Source organism: Chelon labrosus, assembly GCF_963514085.1.
Source record: "Chelon labrosus genome assembly, chromosome: 14".
NCBI lineage: Eukaryota > Metazoa > Chordata > Actinopteri > Mugiliformes > Mugilidae > Chelon > Chelon labrosus.
The window spans coordinates 4,910,947-4,932,007 of record NC_140347.1 but is presented as its reverse complement, the minus strand read 5'-3'; the positions used below and the strand labels follow the sequence as shown (position 1 = coordinate 4,932,007).

At 39.9% G+C, this 21,061-nt stretch overlaps 1 protein-coding gene across 2 annotated transcripts; it reads right to left on the bottom strand.

The window, feature by feature from the left end:
- Window positions 1-5,320: 5,320 nt before the first annotated feature.
- On the bottom strand, window positions 5,321-21,046 carry LOC311499818 (protein NLRC3-like). Of its 2 annotated transcripts, XM_084560949.1 has the most exons (9): window positions 20,449-21,046; window positions 17,841-18,154; window positions 17,625-17,738; window positions 16,899-16,974; window positions 14,431-14,476; window positions 12,411-14,208; window positions 8,406-10,410; window positions 8,216-8,262; window positions 5,321-8,083 (listed from the first exon to the last, which is right to left on the bottom strand). In XM_084560949.1, the coding sequence occupies exons 2-7, from the start codon at window positions 17,927-17,929 to the stop codon at window positions 10,215-10,217; spliced, it is 2,319 nt and encodes a 772-aa protein (XP_084417075.1). In that variant the 5' UTR covers window positions 17,930-18,154; window positions 20,449-21,046; the 3' UTR covers window positions 5,321-8,083; window positions 8,216-8,262; window positions 8,406-10,214. The 2 variants fall into 2 exon arrangements, with proteins under 2 accessions (XP_084417075.1, XP_084417074.1); XM_084560948.1 differs by having other exon boundaries at window positions 5,321-8,262.
- Between the last annotated feature and the right edge of the window lie 15 nt (window positions 21,047-21,061).

The following is a 21,061-nucleotide window of genomic DNA, read 5'->3' as shown; positions in this document are numbered from 1 at the left end:
TTGTTTCTGAAGAATGTTGTCCTTTAAATGGTAGCTCCATGGACCTGTCACTCTTCATGGACACACCGCTGGGTGGAGGAGGTTCTGTCCTCTCCTGCTTCTCTGGTCTTCAACACATCACATACAGAGCTTTGACAGTTAATGATGAAACTGGGATGATTTGAGTATTGAACTCTGTTATGAAGAACAATGAACAGTTACGGTCACTGGATTAATTTCATCACATTATCCTGTATCCTGTGTAAATTCTGTCACGTTTCAGGCCAAACCATTCAAATATATTTGAAAAAAAATTCCCTGAAGATAATGAGTCAGATGTATAGAAAGACAGAAAACTAAAAAAGAAAAAGAAAAAGTTTACTCCTTTTGACTTACTTAGTTTCAGAAGAACGTTGTCCTTTAAAGTCAACAGGTTCATACATGGACCTGTCACTCGTCATGGACACACAGCTGGGTGGAGGACAGTCTGTCCTCTCCTGTGTCTCTGACCTTCAACACAACACATCCAGATGTTTGACTTTTCCTGATGAGACTAGAGTGACTCTGAACTCTGACATGAAGAACAGTTGTGGATTAGGATCCAGATCTCACCTGTGAGCTTTGGTTTGGTCGTCATATTCCTCACATGGATCTGGTTTAGAGGCAGAGAGTCCCTCTTCTCTGTCCTCACACTGATCCATAACAGAGCCGACACCTTAACACAAACACAACACATCATTCCATACTAATGGATGGATGCCAAACTCATCACCTGATTGTAGAGGATCTCAACCCAAACATCAGTGAGGTTTGTACCAATCAGACTAAGCAGCACATTGGACCTAATGAAGTTATTTCATGAGAATAAAATGAGGTCTTACTGGTTTATGTTCAAGAAGAACTGAAGTCTGTCTCACATGCCCCCCCCCCCCCCCCCCCCCCAAACGACAGGTAAGTACCCAACCGTTAATGGAAATTAGCTGCACTGGTTTCTGGTTGTTTACACAACAAGCAGGTTCCAGTAGGAGTAAACAGTAGTTTGCACACAAGGTAAGCAATATAAGTGTAATGTACACCAATAGAGAATTAAAATATAAAAAAATAAAATAAAAAATAAAAATAATAATATAGACTGAATAGACTGAATAAAATAAAAGACTGAATAAAATTGTGCATACTGTTGGTCCCTGGGTAAAAAACTAATCCTGACCAGTTTGATAAAAGAGATAAAAATTAATATAACCCTAACATACTGTACATGTTTGTCCTTCCACAGTGTTTCTCTTTTTCGATATCCTGAGATTGTAATTATAATTGTACCTCACTATAAAGCGTTTCCAAGATTAGTAACCTTAATCTGTTATATTTACACGAGAAACAGCATTAAACTTTAATATTTATTTATTTTTGTTGATCCTGTTGATGTCATGTGAGCAGATCTGTAAACTGTCATCTTCACTAGTGCAAAAAATATTCACGAAACAGCCCCTGTTCTTACTTCAGCTATGATTCCTGTAAAATGGGTGGCTTTGTAAATCTTGTCTGTGACTAAACACAACTAAAACGTTTGTATGATGTTCACAAAGCAACCATTGGACATCAAACATTCAGGTGTATTTTTGGGAGGACGGGAAATTCAAGTACCTTGGTGTGACACTTGATTCCACACTATGTTTCAAGAGCCACATTAAAATAATATCTAATACAGTGAAATTCAATTTGAAAAATTTTAAACAAATACGACCTTTCATAACACTTGGTGCTGCTAGAATGTTTTTACACTCAATGATCCTGTCACACATTGAATATTGTTTTATATGTTGGTCGCTGGCAGGTGTAAATACATGCAAAATCATTGAATCACTCCATAAAAAACCTTTAAAGGTCTTTGATAGAAAACCAACGTCATTTGAGCCTTGAGAATTTTAAAAATCTTAAACTTGCTTGTTTGATGTACAAGGTGTTACATGGACTTGCCTCAACTCCCATGTCTGACTTTTTTAAAAGAAGGGCTCACAGCGGTCTCAGGACCAGGGCCTCCTCTAGAGGGGACTGTGAGGTCCCACACCGAATAAAACAGCCTTTGGACAAAATGCTCATTCTGTAAAGACCAGTAAGATCTGGAACAGTCTTCCACTCTCCATCAGGGAGTGTCCCACATTACAAAACCTTCAAAACTAACCTCCAGCAGCAGTTGAAAGCAAACCAGTATTGCAGCCATTGACTTTCATTCTCTTAGTAATGTACTGTCTTGTAATCTATTGTCCTGTCCTATGTTTTATCATGTTTTTGTTAGGGACTGCGGATGCAAATTAGCATTGTTGCTATAATCCAGGATATTTACGTCTATTGATGTCAGAATAGAAGCCCATTAATGTGCACTCCCCCTTCAAATGAATAAATAAATAAAAATGAGCTCCGGCACTGCTCTGAAAATGAAAGTAAAACTGTCTGTCTACGCAGAATACCACAAACTAAACACTAGCTCAATAAACTGCATAATAAATAAATAAATTCATATCAGACTGAATGTTTAGTCATTTCTTTACGTCTTTAGCAGCATTAGGTTTTATCTTTTATTTGAACTTATGTGCGTTAGTTGTACTTCCTCTTATCTGAGGCCTACAAGCGTGGATACACTACACACACACAGGAGTGAAAGAAACCAGGTTATATATCGGTAAAGGTAATTAATTACTATTATGTGTGGAGAAAGAGAACAAGGACACCAAATAAACTGTTTGGCAAAAACTTTCAACCACTCCGCACCAGTGATGATGTTCTAACAATCAAAAGTTTAAACCTTACCTGCAAAACTCTACTCAGAAGCTGGATTTAGAGTAGTGATGTTACGAGACATGCCGAGGTTTCGAAGCGTGTGTCGAGTAACGGAGGGGGCGTTTCCGCGAGAGGAGCCAAAAATAATGACGTCTCGCTGCCCGGCTGTACCACGTGACTGCTTCAGAACGCGGTTCGGATTTTGCCGCGAGGTTTGACAGCAATATAAACCCCTCGGAGTTTTTGATAGTCAATTCAGAGTGTGGATAGCGTTTATATAGTTTGGAGAGTTGAGAGGTGAGAGATATGGTTTAAAGATTTAGGAGAGTGAGGAGAGAAAGATAGGTAAGAGGATGGAGCCAGCTAGGAAGAGACATATTCAGTGCCCTCTTCGTTCCACAAGCACTTTCACTTTCCTCTGCCTGTTTAGGCCCATGCCATTTACCTAAAGTGACAGAAAAACAATATTACACAACCTGCCATATCATATGGCATATGGCATTTTGGGAAAATTTACACACAGAATACATTAAAAAAAATATTTTATCATACACATGTGATAATTTAAGTAGAGAAATTATTTGGTCATACACTTTTTTTGTAATTCATAGTCATTCCCAAGAGGCATTACAGACACAAAAAAAATCAATGCATCACACATTATGTGGTTAAGAGCTACAGCTGCCTGTGATTATACACCTGGCCACTAGGTGGTTTCGTGTGCACATGAAGCTTCGAGAGATGAACCCTTTCTCGAACCAGCTGGCTCAAGTGGTTCGATGCCTCATGAGGCTTCATCTCACCATCACTAATTTAGAGTCACTTCAGGTTTAGTCCTGGTGGTTTACTTCTGAACGGGCAGATGGAAACATACAACAAAATTTATTTGCTCGGAAACTGTAATATCCGCTATAGCACCGGAACTGACTGCTCTCTCTCTCTCTCAAATTCAAATTCAAATTCAATTGTGTGTGTGTCTGTGTGTGTCTGTGTCTGCGTGTGTCTGTGTGTGTGTGTGCCTCGATCACTCACTGTCCCTCAGGGTGTGGCATGTTAACACATACTGGGCAGCAAGGTGTGCCCGCTCTCCTTCTCGAGGAGTATTTTTAATTTGGAGAGGTCGTCCAGCTCTTTGAAACCTGGAACCAAAGAGCTGAACTTGTTCCAATAAATTTTTCTAGTCTCATTTACTGTTGTACATTGTAGGAGAAAGTGCATCTCCGTCTCCACCTCACCTGTCGAACAGTGACCACATTTTCTGTTTTCTTTTGGTTGCCATGATTTTTTGTGTCTTCCTGTTTGGATTGCCAGTTTGTGGTCACTGAGCCTGTACTTGGTTAGGATCTGTCTCTGCTTTCTATCTCTGACAGTAGAGAGATATTCTGCTAATTCATAATCTCTTTTAAGGGCAAGATAACATTCCAATCTACTTTGGCTTTTAGTTGTTTCTTCCCAGTGGTCCAGATAGCTTTCTTTACATTGTGCTATAATTTGCTTTACCCTGATTACTGTTTGTAGAGCAGTGTTGTTGTGAGGCTGGTCAGACTGTGTCTGAGAGGGGGCAGTTAGCCTCAGTACCAGCTGACATAGGGGACTCTTCTCTGGGCTCAGCTCTTGGGTTTGGAGGGCTTTGGAGTGGAGGGTGTCTCTGGGGCTGGATTTCAGGTGGTTAAAAATGTTGGGCGTTCTCTTCTGAATGTTAATTATCAGTGGGTATCTGCCTAATTCTGCTCTACATGCATTTGTTGGTGTGTTTCTGTGTACGTGTAAAATGTATCTGCAGAATTCTGCATGTAGAGATTCTGTTGGATGTTTGTCCCAACGGGTAAAGCTCTGATGACTGAGTGGACCCCATACTTCACTACCGTACAGCGCAATGGGCTGGATGACACTATCAAATATTTTAAGCCAGATTTTTATTGGAATATGGAAATTATAAAATTTTCTCTTAATTGCATATAGAGCTCTTCAAGCTTTTTCTTTTAGTGCATTCACTGCCATGTTGAAACTCCCTGATGCTGTTATGGTTATACCAAGGTAGGTATAACTCATGCTGTGTTCAATGACATGATTATTGATGGTAAATTGGTGTTTGTTCTCATGACACCTGGGGCGTTTTTGAAAGATCATGACACTGGTTTTTCATGTTTACTGCCAGGGCCCAGTTCTGACAGTATACTTTTCTACTACGTCCAGCTGTAGCTGTAGTCCTTGTTCAGTAGGAGACAGTAGAACAAGGTCATCAGCATAGAACAGAGACTTCACCTCTCTATCTAGGAGGGAGAGGCCCAGAGCAGCACATTTATCCAACTCAACAGCCAGTTCATTTATATACACATTAAATAAAGTCGGACTTAGATTGCAACCCTGCCGGACGCCTCTTCTCTGGGGGAAGAAATCATTTAATTTGTCTCCAATTTTAACAGCACACATGTTTTCCAAAAACATCGATTTAACCAGATCATACATTTTGCCACCTATGCCACATTTTCTCTCTCTCTCTCTCTCTCTCTCTCTCTCTAGCTCTCTCGTTTGTCTTGTATGTTTGTTGTTGTTAATGTTAATGTATGGTCATATTTATTTCTATAAAGAAATATTCAAAAAATAAAAAAAATGGAAAAAAAAAGAAAGGAAACAAATAGAGCCATAATGTCCAATTCTTGTCTCTTGGTGATTCTACTAGACTTCTTTCTAATACACTGGCAGTGTTTTACCAGCAGGAGGCAGTGTGGCGCTTTGCTTCTCCCATGGACTCTTGTTATTTTCTCAGTCTGCTGAGTGAAGCTGCTCTGAACAGAAGCACTTGTGGCCTGTCTCATTCTTTCTCCTGTTTTCCATGAATCTCATCTACCTATGGGTTCTATAGTCAGGGACCTGTAACATTCCCTCATACCTGTGGTGACATGTTATGCTGATAGTTATCACATTAGAAGATCGTCCTTGATCAAATCTGGATGTCACAACGTTGGTTTTATTCTGCCTGCTGTCTATTTTAGTCTGGATCATGTTCATCTTCTTATGGTGTACTCTATGTTACTATGACATATACCACTCTACTGTCCATGTTTGTGGATCATCACCTGACGCCAACACGTCCTGACTGGATCTGAAAAGCTGTGTTGATTGACAAAGTGTTTCTGTTATTTATTTACCTTCATGAGGTATTAAATCTCTAGTAGATGACTCTCATCACTGAGTGTCAGTAAAACCCAAGACTGGAGACTGACAAATGTTCTGTCTTCTTTTTACTGCAGTCTTGTTAGTGTATGTGTGGTCCTGTAACAGCAACTAGAGAGAAAAATAATCAGCTCAATTCACTGAATACCTGCCTCTTTATACCCTTTATAACAAGGGTATTAAATCAGCCTTCCACTAGGTGGCGCAATTGGTGTGGAGAAGGAGCCAGGAACCTTTTATCATCCTATGATCAGAATAAGAAAGACATATATGAACAGATCTATCTCCATAAACAAGACAATATGTTGATGATCCTGTTGATGCCTTTTGATGTTGATATCGTGGACATTATACAGAATACTGGAAGTTTTATGGCTGTTATTTGGGACCTCCAGCCCATTTCTGGTTCTTTCAAATAAAACAATATACACTGCCTGACCAAAAAAAAAAGTCTCCACCTGGATTTAACTAAACAAAAAGGTAGGAGCCTCCTATTGGATAATTACTGCATGGGTGATCATCTTTCAGCTGGCAACAAGTTATTTAACCCCAACTGATGCAATGAGTAGCTTCTCATTTCTTCAACAACCACGTCTAAAGACACATCCTGTGGTCGTGTACCAAAGTAGAATTGTTTGGTCTACTTTAGCACCTCACAGATATGTAATATTGACTCATTTTCATGAAAAAACAAATACAGAACTTTATTGAGAAAGTGGTTCTGCTGACAGGAGTTTTTATTATTATTATTTATTTTTTTTTTTTTATTCAAAGCTTTATTGACAGTCCTAAATGTCCTGAGTAGAAGAAGATGAACCAAGATGTCTCCACGTCCCCAACATTGCTGTCCACATGGATTCCAGCTTGGTTCATCTTGTTTCAACAACTTGTTGTTTTTCCCTCCATCTTTCTGTTTCCTCCTGGAAACTGTATCTATTTAGACAAGACAAACATCTGACCTAATGCAAACGCACTACCAAGTAAAATGAAAAAACATTCCTTCAGGTCTGTGGTGCTACATAAACCTATACACAACCAAGACAGAGCACGGAATTATATGTACAGACAGGGCAAGACAATACAGTATAAGGAGACAAAACAACAATAAAACTAAATAATGATAATAATAAAATGAAAAATAATAATTTCATTACTTTGACAACTGAGATGGAAGTAATGGGAAGAAAAAAATTACAAAACTATTTACATATTGAGAAAGATAATCTAAATGCTCAGCCAGTATGAACTATATACTAAATGAATTGTAAATAGACTGTATATGAAACTACTCCTGATCACCAATGGTTAGTCAACAGAAGCACTATTGGCCGATACAGATCACAGGGTCTCAATTTACATGTTTCAATAAGAGTAAAAACAAAGTATTTATTTTTTTCTCCATCAGTTCCTCAGGAATAATGAACCTGTAGAAAATAAACAGCGTACACATCCGTAACACATAAAAGCAGAGCTAATAAAGATTTGCTTTCCCCTGGAGTAAATCATAAATCATTTTTGTAAATTAAAAAAAGTAGAAAAAAAGTAGAACGTGCACAGAATACCAAGTTTGAGACACTCATAACATCCTAATTTCCATGGCCAACACATGTGTGTGATATGTCAAGAGTGACCAATCATTGACTGTATTCAGTCAGCAGTGTGTTTCTTGTTTACGGGTCACAAACAGTCACAGAAGAGTTGCATCCAAACCCAAAGCCAGGGTAGAGAGGTTCAGTGAATGTGGAGTGGAAGGTGTAGAGAGGAAGCAGTTTGCCTTTAAAGACTTCATAGAAGGAGATGGTTCCAGCAGAGTAGTTCACATACACTGCTACTCTGTTAGATAGAGGGGAGCACAAGAATGTCTGACACAAAAATATTTCAGTATTATTGTGCCAGACAGAGTAACCACTCTCAGAGCACTGCAGACTCCAGGACTGACTGTTTCTCCCAAACCAACAGTCTTCAGTGTTTTCTCTCCTTCTGATTGGTTTAGAAGTCACTGTTACAAGCACATGTCCTTTCCACTTGACCTCCCAGTAACAGTGATCAGTAACTCCATCTGTACACAGAACCTGACAGACATCAAATGTCTCTGGAGTAAGTGCCTTTGCCTTTGTGTTGTTGTCAGACAGCAGGAGGTACCTGTTTGCTGTGTTTGGGTCCAGTGTGAGTTTACAAGCATCTCATTGAGAAGACACATATATTTATTAATGGAACAGATCAGTGTTAGTGTCCTAGGTTTATTACATGAAATATTCTGGTGAATCAAACACACACTTACACTTTCTCAGACCAGGTTTCATTCTCTGCTCTCCACCATGGTCCACCCTGAAAAGAAGAAGGCTTATCTTGTTATGTTGTAATTTCATCTAATACTGAAAGATGTATATCTATGAACATTTTCTAAAGAAGTTGCCATCCAATGTGAATTCTATCACAGTTGAAAATGAAGAAATGTTGTGCGTTCATACTTGAGTGTGTCCAGTCTCCAGTCTGGATTCTCTTTTAGATCAGACAGCAGCTTTACTCCTGAGTCTCCGAGATGATTGTAGCTCAGGTCCAGTTCTCTCAGATGGGAGGGGTTAGAGGTCAGAGCCAAGACCAGAGAAGAACAGCCCTCCTTTGTGACCTGACAACCTGACAAACTACATAGACACACAATTAGACACAGTCTACAAGCGTCAGTTCCTTTAATTACAGACAAAATCTACTGTGGAGCCACTGATGCTGGTGTGTGTGACTAAAAGGAAAATGTTTTGTGGTTTTGGTGTAACCAGTGGATATCCAGATAATGGATATCAAGGACAAGAGATGCTGTAATAGTCTGAATAGCAACTTACAGTTTTTCTCAATTACTAAAACACAATTTCTGAAACCTTGCTCCATTTTCTCAAAACCTTAAACACAAAACCTCAGCTTCAAGCACGATTTACAAAACCTCTGACTCCTCTTGCAAAATCAAACTTTGGCCTCAAAACAGTTTTACGTGTGCCCAAAATGAAACTTTGGCCTCAAAACAGTTTTACCTGTGCTCAAAATCAAACACTGCTCTCAAATAATAAACAAATTGCTCAAAATTACATACACTATCAAGCAGTCAATAAACAATACACCAAAAAATAGAAAACACATTGTTCAAAACATATAGTTCTCAGGGAGAAGTACATTTTTAATCTCAAAACAAATTTCATATGTTTCTGTCATTATACAAAAAGCTCAAAATTGATCAGAAATTACTGTTTTGCTCTTTGCATTTCTTTTTTGTTCTTCCTCCTTCTTGTACCCTTAGTTTTACAGTGCTGTACCCTGCATCTCAAAAACTTCATCTCTGTGATACTGTAATTCTTGTTCTTTGATGATATGAACCTGTAACCAGTCGAAATCTATTGAGCAGTCAGTACTGAAAACAAATGGAAAGCACAATGTTCAGGGCCATACAATTTGTTTATTGTACCATACACAGCCTACAATGCACTGTGCTACAGTATACAATGAAAGTGACAAAAATCAAAGGACAAAACATGTGATCAATGGGCTTCTTCTTGTCTTTGGGCTGGGTCAGGCCAGAGCACTTCATCGACATCACATGCAATATTTTCCCACCTTCAACAACCTGTTTGCTCTCTGAACTGGCTTATATTGGTTGTCACATCATTTGAAAGAAGTGAAATCAATTTTGACTGATTGTGTTCAATCAATGACATTTCTGCTCTCTTTATATGTAATTGTTGCCACTTGTGTTTACCAGTATGGATGACATGTGCATTAGAGTGCAGAATGTGTTTTAAGAATGAGAATGTGTTTAGAGTTTTGCTAAACCCTGTGAAATGGTTTAAGGTATTGACAACAGACTGAACAGTTAGCTTAATGAGTTCAAGCAACTGAGAATGTTCTTCAGCCAATGGATTTTAGTGTTTTAGCAACTGAGAAAAACTGTAAGAAGAGTGAGGGGAGTGAGAGATGAGACGCTGTCTGAGACAGGGCTGTTATACATTTAGACATTTTTAACCGTTGTTGTTTACTTGATAAACGTAACATGTTAGCTTTCTTGCTAACACATCTGCATTCATGATTTCTTGGACTGTCCTTCCCATCAGTCTCAGCTGTACTTTCTATTTAGCAAATATTAATCATTGGCAAAACCAAAGAAACAAACAAAAACTAAAAATTCTGAAAAAAATACAAAAAACTGTTATCTACCATAGCTTCATTACACATCATGAGTATAAACTGTGTACAGATGAGAGATAACATCACAGACATTCATCAGCATTCAAACATCATAAACTACTGACTCCTGACCTGAGAGTTTCCAGTAGACAGTGTGGACTCTTCAGTCCATCAGAAAGAAGCTTCACTCCTGAATCCTTCAGGTCGTTATCACTCAGGTCCAACTCTTTCAGACAAGAGGACTGGGAGCTGAGAACTGAGGCCAGAGCTTCACAGCTTCTCTCTGACAGGTTACAATCACTCAACCTGAAAAGAACAGTGAAGAAAATAATACTGTTTTACACATTGTTGTACAGAAAAGAAACCAACGTCCAAACTACCTTCAACCTTTTGTCTCGTGTTAATGCTGCAACTACAATGCATGATGCAGAATTACTTAGTTAAGAACAATCAATTCCAAGTACACAAGTCATAAAAGCAGATTTTTACCACTCCATAGAAATTTCGTTAAACTACAGTTTTGCTTGTAATGAGTTTAAAGAGAAGCCTTAAGCCCAAATTATGCTTCCGCGTTGACACAGCGCGTCCGTGGGTACGGACCTATTACGGACCTATTGCGTCCTTGCGGACCCCCGTGCGTCCTACGCAAGGGCCAGACGTGCACCTCCCAAAAATCCTCGACGCGCGTCGAGGCGACGCAACAGCAACGCAGCAGCAACGCAGCAGCAACGCAGCGGCATTGGCTGTGATTGGTCCGCTAACTACATCCGCTGGAGACCGCTTTTCCGGTTTCCACTCACAAACATCATTGTCTCCTTTGTCGTGCCCTAATTTGCAATAGAAGTATTTCTTCCTCTGCTTGAATAATTTGGAGCTCCAACGCCAGTCTCTCTGTCTCGGTGTCCATCGTACACTGTGACTACGACAAAAGCCGGAAGGTAAATAACGAGGCGAGATACGTCACAAGAGTCTCGGTCGGTCGGTCACAAAAAATCATAGCGCCCTCTACCGCTGTGGCATGCATTTCGACACGTAAACCCCACGCCGAACCATCACGGTCTCACGACTGCGTCCGAGCAACTGCGTGGCCATTGCGTGACCATTGCGTGATCACTACGCGGAAGCATAATCTAGCCTTTAGTATACACCAATCAGCCACAACATTATGACCACTGACAGGAGAAGTGAATAACATTGACCATCTTGTGACAACTGAATGTTCTGCTGGGAAACTTCTGGACCTGGCATTCATTGGTGTGGATGTTACTTAGGGCCCGTCCACACGTACGAAAACGATCTTTTCCCTCTCCGTTTTCGATCATCGTTTCAAGAAATATCCGCGTCCACACGGATCCGTTTCAGCACGACCGAAAATGCTACTTCCTATTCCAGGCCTATAAGTGGCGCTGTTTCAGTTTCAGAAATTCACCAAAAATGGAGAGGAAGATGCGGAGCATGCGCATAAAGCTTGAGCGCTGTTTACAAATCGCCTTTTTTGCTCAGCGTGGTGGCACAGGAGCATGATATTTTGCCCTGGTAACCCTAATAGGCTCAATATCGTCTCCAGCATGTAGCATGTAGTCCGCCATTGTTGTTGTTGTTGTTACGAGACATCTCGCGGGATGTGGAAGGCTGCTCGGGAGTGTGGCGATGACGTCATCGTTTTCCCCGTATTCGCCGTCCACATGAAAACGCAAGAGCTGCGATTTCGAATTTCTCCACCCTGGGACCCGTTTTCAGAAAAGTGCGTTTTAGGGCTATGCGGTTACAGGATACGTGTGGACGAAAGGCCAAAACGATGAAAAACTTATGCGTTTCGGCGTTTTTGCGTTTCCGTGTGGACGGGCCCTTAGACATGTAGCACCCACCTAGACCAGACCAGGCACCCCCACCCCATAGCAATGACACTCCTTGATGGCAGCAGCCATCCCCAGCAGGATGCAGCCTGACACAGACACACACAGAAAAACGCTTTAGGAACAACTAAAAAAACAAAACATGAAGAACAGCACAAGGTGTTGGCCTGGCCTCCAAATTCACTAGATCCCAAACTGATCAAGTATCTGTGGGATGATCCACAGTATTGGATGTATATAAATATGTTCCTTAGACACATTTTAATGATTTGCATTTCCTGGTTTCCTGGTCTGTACATGATAATCTTTATCTCTTGACAACATGCTGTGCTCCACAGAGGTTGTATTGTTAAAGAACTTTGTAACTGTGTGATTCAAAGTGCTATCTGTATAAAGGTAAACATCATGTATGGTACTAATATACTGTATGTTGCAGACTTTTTCACTTACAGAGCTCCTCTGGAGGCTTTGATGACTGGCAGCATCCTGAGCAGAGCATCTTCTGAAGCAGAAAAGTTCTTCAAGTCAAACACATCCAGATCTTCTTCTGATGACAGTAACGTAAAGACCAGAGCTGACCACTGAGCAGGAGAGAGATTCTTTCTGGTGAGTCTTCCTGAACTCAGGTACCGATAGATCTCCTCTATTAGAGAATGATCCTTCAGTTCATTCAGACAGTGGAACAGATTAAGGCTTCTCTCTGGAGGAAGATCCTCACTGATCTTCTTCTTGATGTACTTCACTGATTTTCTGTTGGTCGTTTGTCTGTTTCCTCTCTCTTTCACCAGGCCGTGTAGAAGACTCTGACTGGTTTGAAGTGAAAGACCCAGGAGGAAGCGCAGGAACAGATCCAGGTGTCCATTTGGACTCTGTAAGGCCTTGTCCACAGCACACTGGAGGAGATGCGTTAGGTTATGTTCATCTTCAAATAAAGTATACCAGTGAGGTTCTCCCAGCAGATTGACACCATGATTAATGAATGTCAAATGAACATAGAGAGCAGCCAGAAACTCCTGAACACTCAGATGGACAAAGCAGAACACCTTGTCCTGGTACAGTCCTCTCTCCTCTTTAAAGATCTGTGTGAACACTCCTGAGTACACTGAGGCTGCTCTGATATCAATGCCACACTCTGTCAGGTCTGATTCATAGATGATCAGGTTTCCTTTCTGCAGCTGATCAAAAGCCAGTTTTCCCAGAGACTCAATCATCTTCCTGGTCTCTGGACTCCAGAGTGGATCTGTCTCAGCTCCTCCATCATACTTGACCTTCTTCTCTTTGGTCTGAACCACCAGGAAGTGGATGTACATCTCAGTCAGGGTCTTGGGCAGCTCTCCTCTCTCTCTGGTTTTCAGCTCATCCTCCAGAACTGTAGCAGTGATCCAGCAGAAGACTGGGATGTGACACATGATGTGGAGGCTTCGTGATGTCTTGATGTGGGAGATGATCCTGCTGGCCTGCTCCTCATCTCTGAATCTCTTCCTGAAGTACTCCTCCTTCTGGGGGTCAGTGAACCCTCTGACCTCTGTCACCATGTCAACACACTCAGGAGGGATCTGATTGGCTGCTGCAGGTCGTGTGGTTATCCAGAGGCGAGCAGAGGGAAGCAGTTTCCCCCTGATGAGGTTTGTCAGCAGCACATCCACTGAGGTGGACTCTGTAACATCAGTCAGGATCTCAGTGTTGTGGAAGTCCAGAGGAAGTCGACACTCATCCAGACCATCAAAGATGAACACAACCTGGAACTCTTCAAAGCTGCAGATTCCTGCTTCTTTGGTTTCAGTGAAGAAGTGATGAACAAGTTCCACCAAGCTGAACTTTCTCTCTTTCAACACATTCAACTCTCTGAAAGTCAATGGAAATATGAACTGGATGTCCTGGTTGGCTTTGTCTTCAGCCCAGTCCAGAGTGAACTTCTGTGTTAAGACTGTTTTCCCAATGCCAGCCACTCCCTTTGTCATCACTGTTCTGATTGGTTCATCTCTGTGTGCTGTCAACTCTGGTTTAAAGATATTTTCACATTTGATTCTATTTTCCAGTTCATCTATCTTTCTGGAAGCTGCTTCAATCTGTCTGACCTCATGTTCATCATTGACCTCTGTTGACTCTCCCTCTGTGATGAAGAGTTCAGTGTAGATCTGATTCAGAAAGGATGAGTTTCCTGCTTTAGCAATCCCCTCAAACACACACTGGAACTTCTCCTTTAGCTTTGATTTGAGTTTACGTTGACACAGTCCAGAAGGAGTTCCTGAATGAACAAATGACAGATTAAATAAACTGTAGATGGTACAGTAAATCTTAGGAGCACAGACAAATACTGAAAGGGTATTAGACCCACTACTGAATATATTCAGCTTGTTTGTCAAGGACAAATATTTTTTTATTCTGCTCAGAAAAATGTATAGCTCTGATACGTATGAGTACAGAATATTTTTATCAGACTAAAATAAAAATATAAAAGCTTACTTACTATACAGCAGAGAGTCAGGCTGCTTGGTTGCAAAAGCAAAACTAATCTGTCAGAGAGATGGCAAAAACAGTAGAAGTGTGTAAATCCACAGTTTGGCACATTCTAAGCAAAAAGGACATACTGGTGAGCTCTGCAATAGAAGGTATGGATGTACACAAATGACAACAGGGAGTATGATCGCAGGTGAAGAAAAACCTCCAGATGAACCTTCTCCAGAGGTAGGCAGATCATTATCTAAGTCTACCATAGAGAGAAGGCTTCATAAGACCAAATGAACAGAAGGTTCACAACAAAGTGCAAACACTTCATAAGCCCCAGTAATGGAAGATCCAGATTAGACATTATCATAGGACATCTAAATCAAGCCAGAGCATTTCTAGAATAGCATTGTTTGGTGAAACTGAAATCATCCTGTACTAGAATGACAGGAAGATAAAAGTATGGAGAATTCTTGGAATGGACCATGAGCTGAAGCATACAACATCATCTGTAAAACATTGGAGGCAGTAGGATGGTGTAGGCATAAGGTACATGGTATCCAATGGCACTGAGTCTCTATACTTTATTGATAATGAGACAAAGACAGAGGCAGATAATGACCCAAATCATACTTTGTTTTAGATACATATATGTTTTAGATCAGGGGTCCCCAGGGAAGTAGTGCTGGTAGATTGTGTGCTATTCAGAGAAATGTTTTAATGTCATCTATCATCTATCCTCTCTGTGACATTTGACACTTGATTGAGGTACAACACAATATCAAATTGAAGCCTGGACTTGTCTAAGATCTCCCCATGCATTCATGGTCAAACACACCAGCTGCTGCAAAACTCTAGCATTTGAAGTAGTTAGCCTTCAAATTTATATCTACAACTAACTACAGAGGGGATATAAAAATAAGTGGGAGTGTTGGATCAAGAAAGAAATCAGTGCAGTGGCAGTCATCAAAGTAAAGTATTGTACCATAAGGTTCATGCAGATGAAGTGTGGGAACCCCTGTTTTAGATGATATTTTTCTTCAACCCCTTGAATTGAAGCTGAGCTTGAACTTTAAGCCTGTATTCATTATAAAACTATAACATGAACATGTTTTGGTAAATGCTTAAATCAACGAAAAACATAGATTGTTTAGGACAACACACAACAGTGGCCTCTTGGAACAGACTCTTGTTAATATTTGCTCCCCACATCAGCACATTTCATCTACTACACCTGGACTACATCAGTCTCTATGTGTATGTTGTGTTCCACATGACACTGATTGATGTCTGTCAAAAAGTACAAGATTCAATCTGTAGTACTCCATAAACCAGTATGTTAGTATTTCATTAGAGGCTTGTTATTTACAGTTTTTCTCAGTTGCTAAAACACTAAACTCCATTGGCTGAAGAAAGTTCTCAGTTGCTTGAACTCATTAAGCTAACTGTTCAGTCTGTTGTCAATACCTTAAACCATTTCACATGGTTTAGCAAAACTCTAAACACATTCTCATTCTTAAAACACATTCTGCACTCTAATGCACATGTCATCCATACTGGTAAACACAAGTGGCAACAATTACATATAAAGAGAGCAGAAATGTCATTGATTGAACACAATCAGTCAAAATTGATTTCACTTGTTTCAAATGATGTGACAACCAATATAAGCCAGTTCAGAGAGCAAACAGGTTGTTGAAGGTGGGAAAATATTGCATGTGATGTCGATGAAGTGCTCTGGCCTGACCCAGCCCAAAGACAAGAAGAAGCCCATTGATCACATGTTTAGTTCTTTGATTATTGTCACTTTCATTGTATACTGTAGCACAGTGCATTGTAGGCTGTATATGGTACAATAAACAAATTGTATGGCCCTGAACATTGTGCTTTCCATTTGTTTTCAGTACTGACTGCTCAATAGATTTCGACTGGTTACAGGTTCATATCATCAAAGAACAAGAATTACAGTATCACAGAGATGAAGTTTTTGAGATGCAGGGTACAGCACTGTAAAACTAAGGGTACAAGAAGGAGGAAGAACAAAAAAAAAAGAAATGCAAAGAGCAAAACAGTAATTTCTGATCAATTTTGAGCTTTTTGTATAATGACAGAAACATATGAAATTTGTTTTGAGATTAAAAATGTACTTCTCCCTGAGAACTATGTTTTGAACAAAGTGTTTTCTATTTTTTGGTGTATTGTTTATTGACTGCTTGATAGTGTATGTAATTTTGAGCAATTTGTTTATTATTTGAGAGCAGTGTTTGATTTTGAGCACAGGTAAAACTGTTTTGAGGCCAAAGTTTCATTTTGGGCACACGTAAAACTGTTTTGAGGAGAAAGTTTGATTTTGCAAGAGCAGTCAGGGGTTTTGTAAATCGTGCTTGAAGCTGAGGTTTTGTGTTTAAGGTTTTGAGAAAATGGAGCAAGGTTTCACAAATTGTGTTTTAGCAATTGAGAAAAACTGTAACAGCTGGGTTTTATACACACCGTAAATATAAAGTCCAGGTCTGTTTGTTGCTCCTGGGTAGACTGAACCCTGGGATCCTCTGAACTCTGCTCAACTCTGAGGAGAATATAAAAAGGTTAACATAATTACATAAAGACACCTACAGTAAATGTGTAGTGGTACGTTATGAAGAATGTTGATAAAAACAACACCAATATATGCTCTGTCAGGAATGTGTATGAGACCAGTACTGATAATAACTCAAATATAAGAAGCCTTATCTACTTGTTTTGTTTCAGAAGTGTTCTGTCCTTTAAAGTTAATGAGTTCACCCATGGACCTGTCACTCTTGAAGGACACACAGCTGGGTGTAGGATTCTCTGGCCTTTAACACATCACATACAGAGCTTTGACTGTTAATGATGAAACTGGAGTAATGTGAGTTTAAACACTGACATGAACAACATCCATGAACAGTTAGAATCCCTAATCACACAGGGAGCCTCTAATCTTTCCTGAACTCTGGAGAGAAAATATAAATATTTAGATCATATCATGAACTTTTACTGATGGAATTTAGGAGCTTTTCATTTCCAGTCAACTATGAGAAATGATGGTACTTAGCAGGTTTACTGTTTGCTTTGCTTCCACACCAGTGGTACAGCTTGACTAGTGTAACCTAGTTATTGCTCCTTTAGTTGCATTTAAATTTCATCATGTATGAAGTAATACTGATAATAACTCAATTATAAAAAGGGTCCACTTACTTTGTTTCAGATGTTTTTTGTCCTTTAAAGTCAATAGGTTTACCCTTGGACCTGTTACTCTTCATGGACACACAGCTGGGTGTAGGACAGTCTGTCCTCTCCTGTGTCTCTGACCTTCAACACAACACATCCAGATGTTTGATTTTTCCTGATGAGACTAGAGTGACTCTGAACTCTGACATGAAGAACAGTTGTGGATTAGGATCCAGATCTCACCTGTGAGCTTTGGTTTGGTCGTCATATTCCTCACATGGATCTGGTTTAGAGGCAGAGAGTCCCTCCTCTCTGTCCTCACACTGATCCATAACAGAGCCGACACCTTAACACAAACACAACACATCATTCCATACTAATGGATGGATGCCAAACTCATCACCTGATTGTAGAGGATCTCAACCCAAACATCAGTGAGGTTTGTACCAATCAGACTAAGCAGCACATTGGACCTAATGAAGTTATTTCATGAGAATAAAATGAGGTCTTACTGGTTTATGTTCAAGAAGAACTGAAGTCTGTCTCACATCATCAAACTAAACAAAGACACAGACACAGAAAAGTTATTCAGTTTGTCTAAACCAAATCTAAACCTCTTTATAAATACATGGGGTGATGTTGTGCGTACAGTTGGTCCCTGGGTAAAAAACTCATCTTGAACCAATTTGATAAGCAGTGGTGGTTCTACATTGAATTACGCCCCGGGCAAGACCCCCTCCGCCCCCCTCTGTTGGCTAATTACAGGACCTAACGTGGAAATAAATAATAACTGAACTTGGAACAGTTTTGTTGTAAAGCACATCTTACGGTGAAATTAGATCTGGTGTTTGTTAAGACGAATTACTGTTGTATATTGCAAGCATCATAGTAAAAAAGGTTAACAAACGTATACCACCAATTAACATTAGCCCTTCATTCATGACATGGATACTGTAATCATACAGAGAGAACATAGCATACCTTTATCTTTTCTTTTTTTCCCTAAATTGGTCACCTGATAGCTTTGACCTTTTTCTGTCCATCTCTGCGTTTATTTGACACTCGACAATCAACAGATTTCCATCCCCCAGCGCTGTGACTCACTATCAGAAGTCAAGACTAAACCAATTCACTTTGGTGACCACAGAATCGTTTTGTATTACCCAAGGGAGTAGGTTTGATTTTGAGATTGGTGGGGACACAAAAGTGCTCCAAGGCAGCACTCCTGAAAGTTGACGTTTTTTTACATTGGCAATCATAATTTCACATCATAATATTAATATTACCTAATATTAATTAATTATATTTTATAATTATAAAATCACATGATCATCTAGAATGTGAGGTTTTGTTGTATATCCACCACAAAGTTTCTTCATTTGTGTTTTTAAACCGTTGCTCACTTCTACACAAATACATGAAAATAAGAATTAAAAATAAATTTTTAAAAAGTGTTTCTCTTTGGCATTAAATATTCTCTTTTATTCAATATCTGTGTTGTTGAGCCTCTACCTATACACCCTTGAAGTAACTTACACATTGACTCCTAAAGAAGTCTTTTATGTCGAGTTTTCTTTTCTTTGACATCCTGATCCTTCAAATCCTATACAGCACACACGTACACGCACGCAAACAGACACAAACACAAATGTAAATGACACCATTGATATTAAAATCCGTCTAGCTGACGTGACCCATGAAGAACAAATGCCGAACATGTTGACAACTTACATGACTTACACTCGCAATGTAAGTTAGCGGGAAACCGGCAGCCAATCAGGGAGCGATATTTAGGTTAGAGGCGGGACTTCGAGCAGAGACCGACATTTAACCCTTCGTGTGCCATAATCATTGCCTAAACACTACGGACAGCGGTTGTATTGATAGTGACAACACAGTAGCGGCTGAATATTGGTAGGGACGTGTCCCCAGCGTCCCTACCCAATTTCTCTTTCTCACACACAGCTTCTGTGCACGGCACCTTCTCAGCAAGCAGGGGGCGCCAATTTGCCAGTTCCCCACACAGTGATATGACGGATACAGAAAACCATGTAGCGGCGCAGATTTCTTTGTTTATTTTTTCCAAGTGCTCGTGCCGCCGCCCTTGTGTCATGAAAAAAGGCCGCCCGTGTTGTTCGCCCGTGCCTAAAGCCGCTACTGTTGATGTGAATGTGAATATAACCCTAACATACTGGGCATATTTGTCCTTCCACAGTGTTTTCTTTCCTCTGTGTTTTCCTTCCTGATTTCAGGTATCTGAGGGTGGAGCTAAACTCTTATTATAGGCGTGATGATCTTTACAAGGGCTACGTCATAATTATAAAAACACATTTGTACCTCACTATAAAGCGTTTCCAAAATTAGCAACGTTAATCTGTTAAATTTACACGATAAACAACATTAAAAATGAATCTTCATTTGTTTTTGTTGATCCTGTAGATGTCATGTGAGCAGACCTTTAAACTGCGTCACTGCTCTGAAAGTGAAAGTAAACATGCCTGTGTGCGCAGAATAAAACTAATGAAGCACTAGCTCAATAAACTGCATAAAAATAAATAAATAAATAAGACTGAATGTGCAGTCATTTCTTTACCTCTTTAGCAGCATTAGGTTTTATCTTTTATTTGAGCTGGTTATGTACGTTAGTTGTACTTCCTGTTATCTGTAACGGTACTGGATACACACTAACAAGCGAGTTAGCAGAAAAACATCGATACACACTCTCAGACAGGAGTGAAATAAATCAGCTTACTGAAAGAGAACAAGGACACCAGATAAAAAAAAAAACAAAACAGTTGCAACCACTCCGCAGCAGTGATGATGTTCTAACAATCAAAAGTTTAAACCTTACCTGCAAAACTCTACTCAGAAGCTGGATTTAGAGTCACTTCAGGTTTAATCCTGGTGGTTTACTTCTGAACGGACAGATGTAAACAAACAACAAAACTTTCTCTGCACAGAAACTGCGACATCCGCTATTAAAGCCCCACAACAGACTGCTCTCTCTCTCTCTCTCTCTCTCCTTTGTGTTTGTGTGACGCACATAAAACATATGGTCACATTTATAATATTGGTTTATGTTTTTGTTCAAATAGTATTTCTGTAAGTAAATATTAATAAATAAATAGAGAAAAACAATAGAGCCATAATGTCCAATTCTTGTCTGTTGGTGATACTACTAGACTTCTTTCTAATACACTGTCAGTGTTTTACCAGCAGGAGGCAGTGTGGCGCTTTGCTTCTCCCATGGACTCTTGTTATTTTCTCAGTCTGCTGAGTGAAGCTGCTCTGAACAGAAGCACTTGTGGCCTGTCTCATTCTTTGTCCTGTTTTACATGAATCTTATCTACCTATGGGTTCTATAGTCAGGGACCTGGAACATTCCCTCATACCTGTGGTGACATGTTATGCTGATAGTTATCACATTAGAAGATCGTCCTTGATCAAATCTGGATGTCACAACG

Bases quoted from the DNA above. Each gene is read 5' to 3' on its own strand.
- LOC311499818 (XM_084560948.1), bottom strand. From the start codon at position 17,929: ATGGATCAGTGTGAGGACAGAGAGGAGGGACTCTCTGCCTCTAAACCA. The intron at 17,739-17,840 runs GTGAGATCTGGA...GTTGTGTTGAAG, and splicing joins GACCAAACCAAAGCTCACAG to GTCAGAGACACAGGAGAGGA. The intron at 14,209-14,430 runs GTAAGTAAGCTT...TTGTTCATTCAG, and splicing joins GCCTGACTCTCTGCTGTATA to GAACTCCTTCTGGACTGTGT.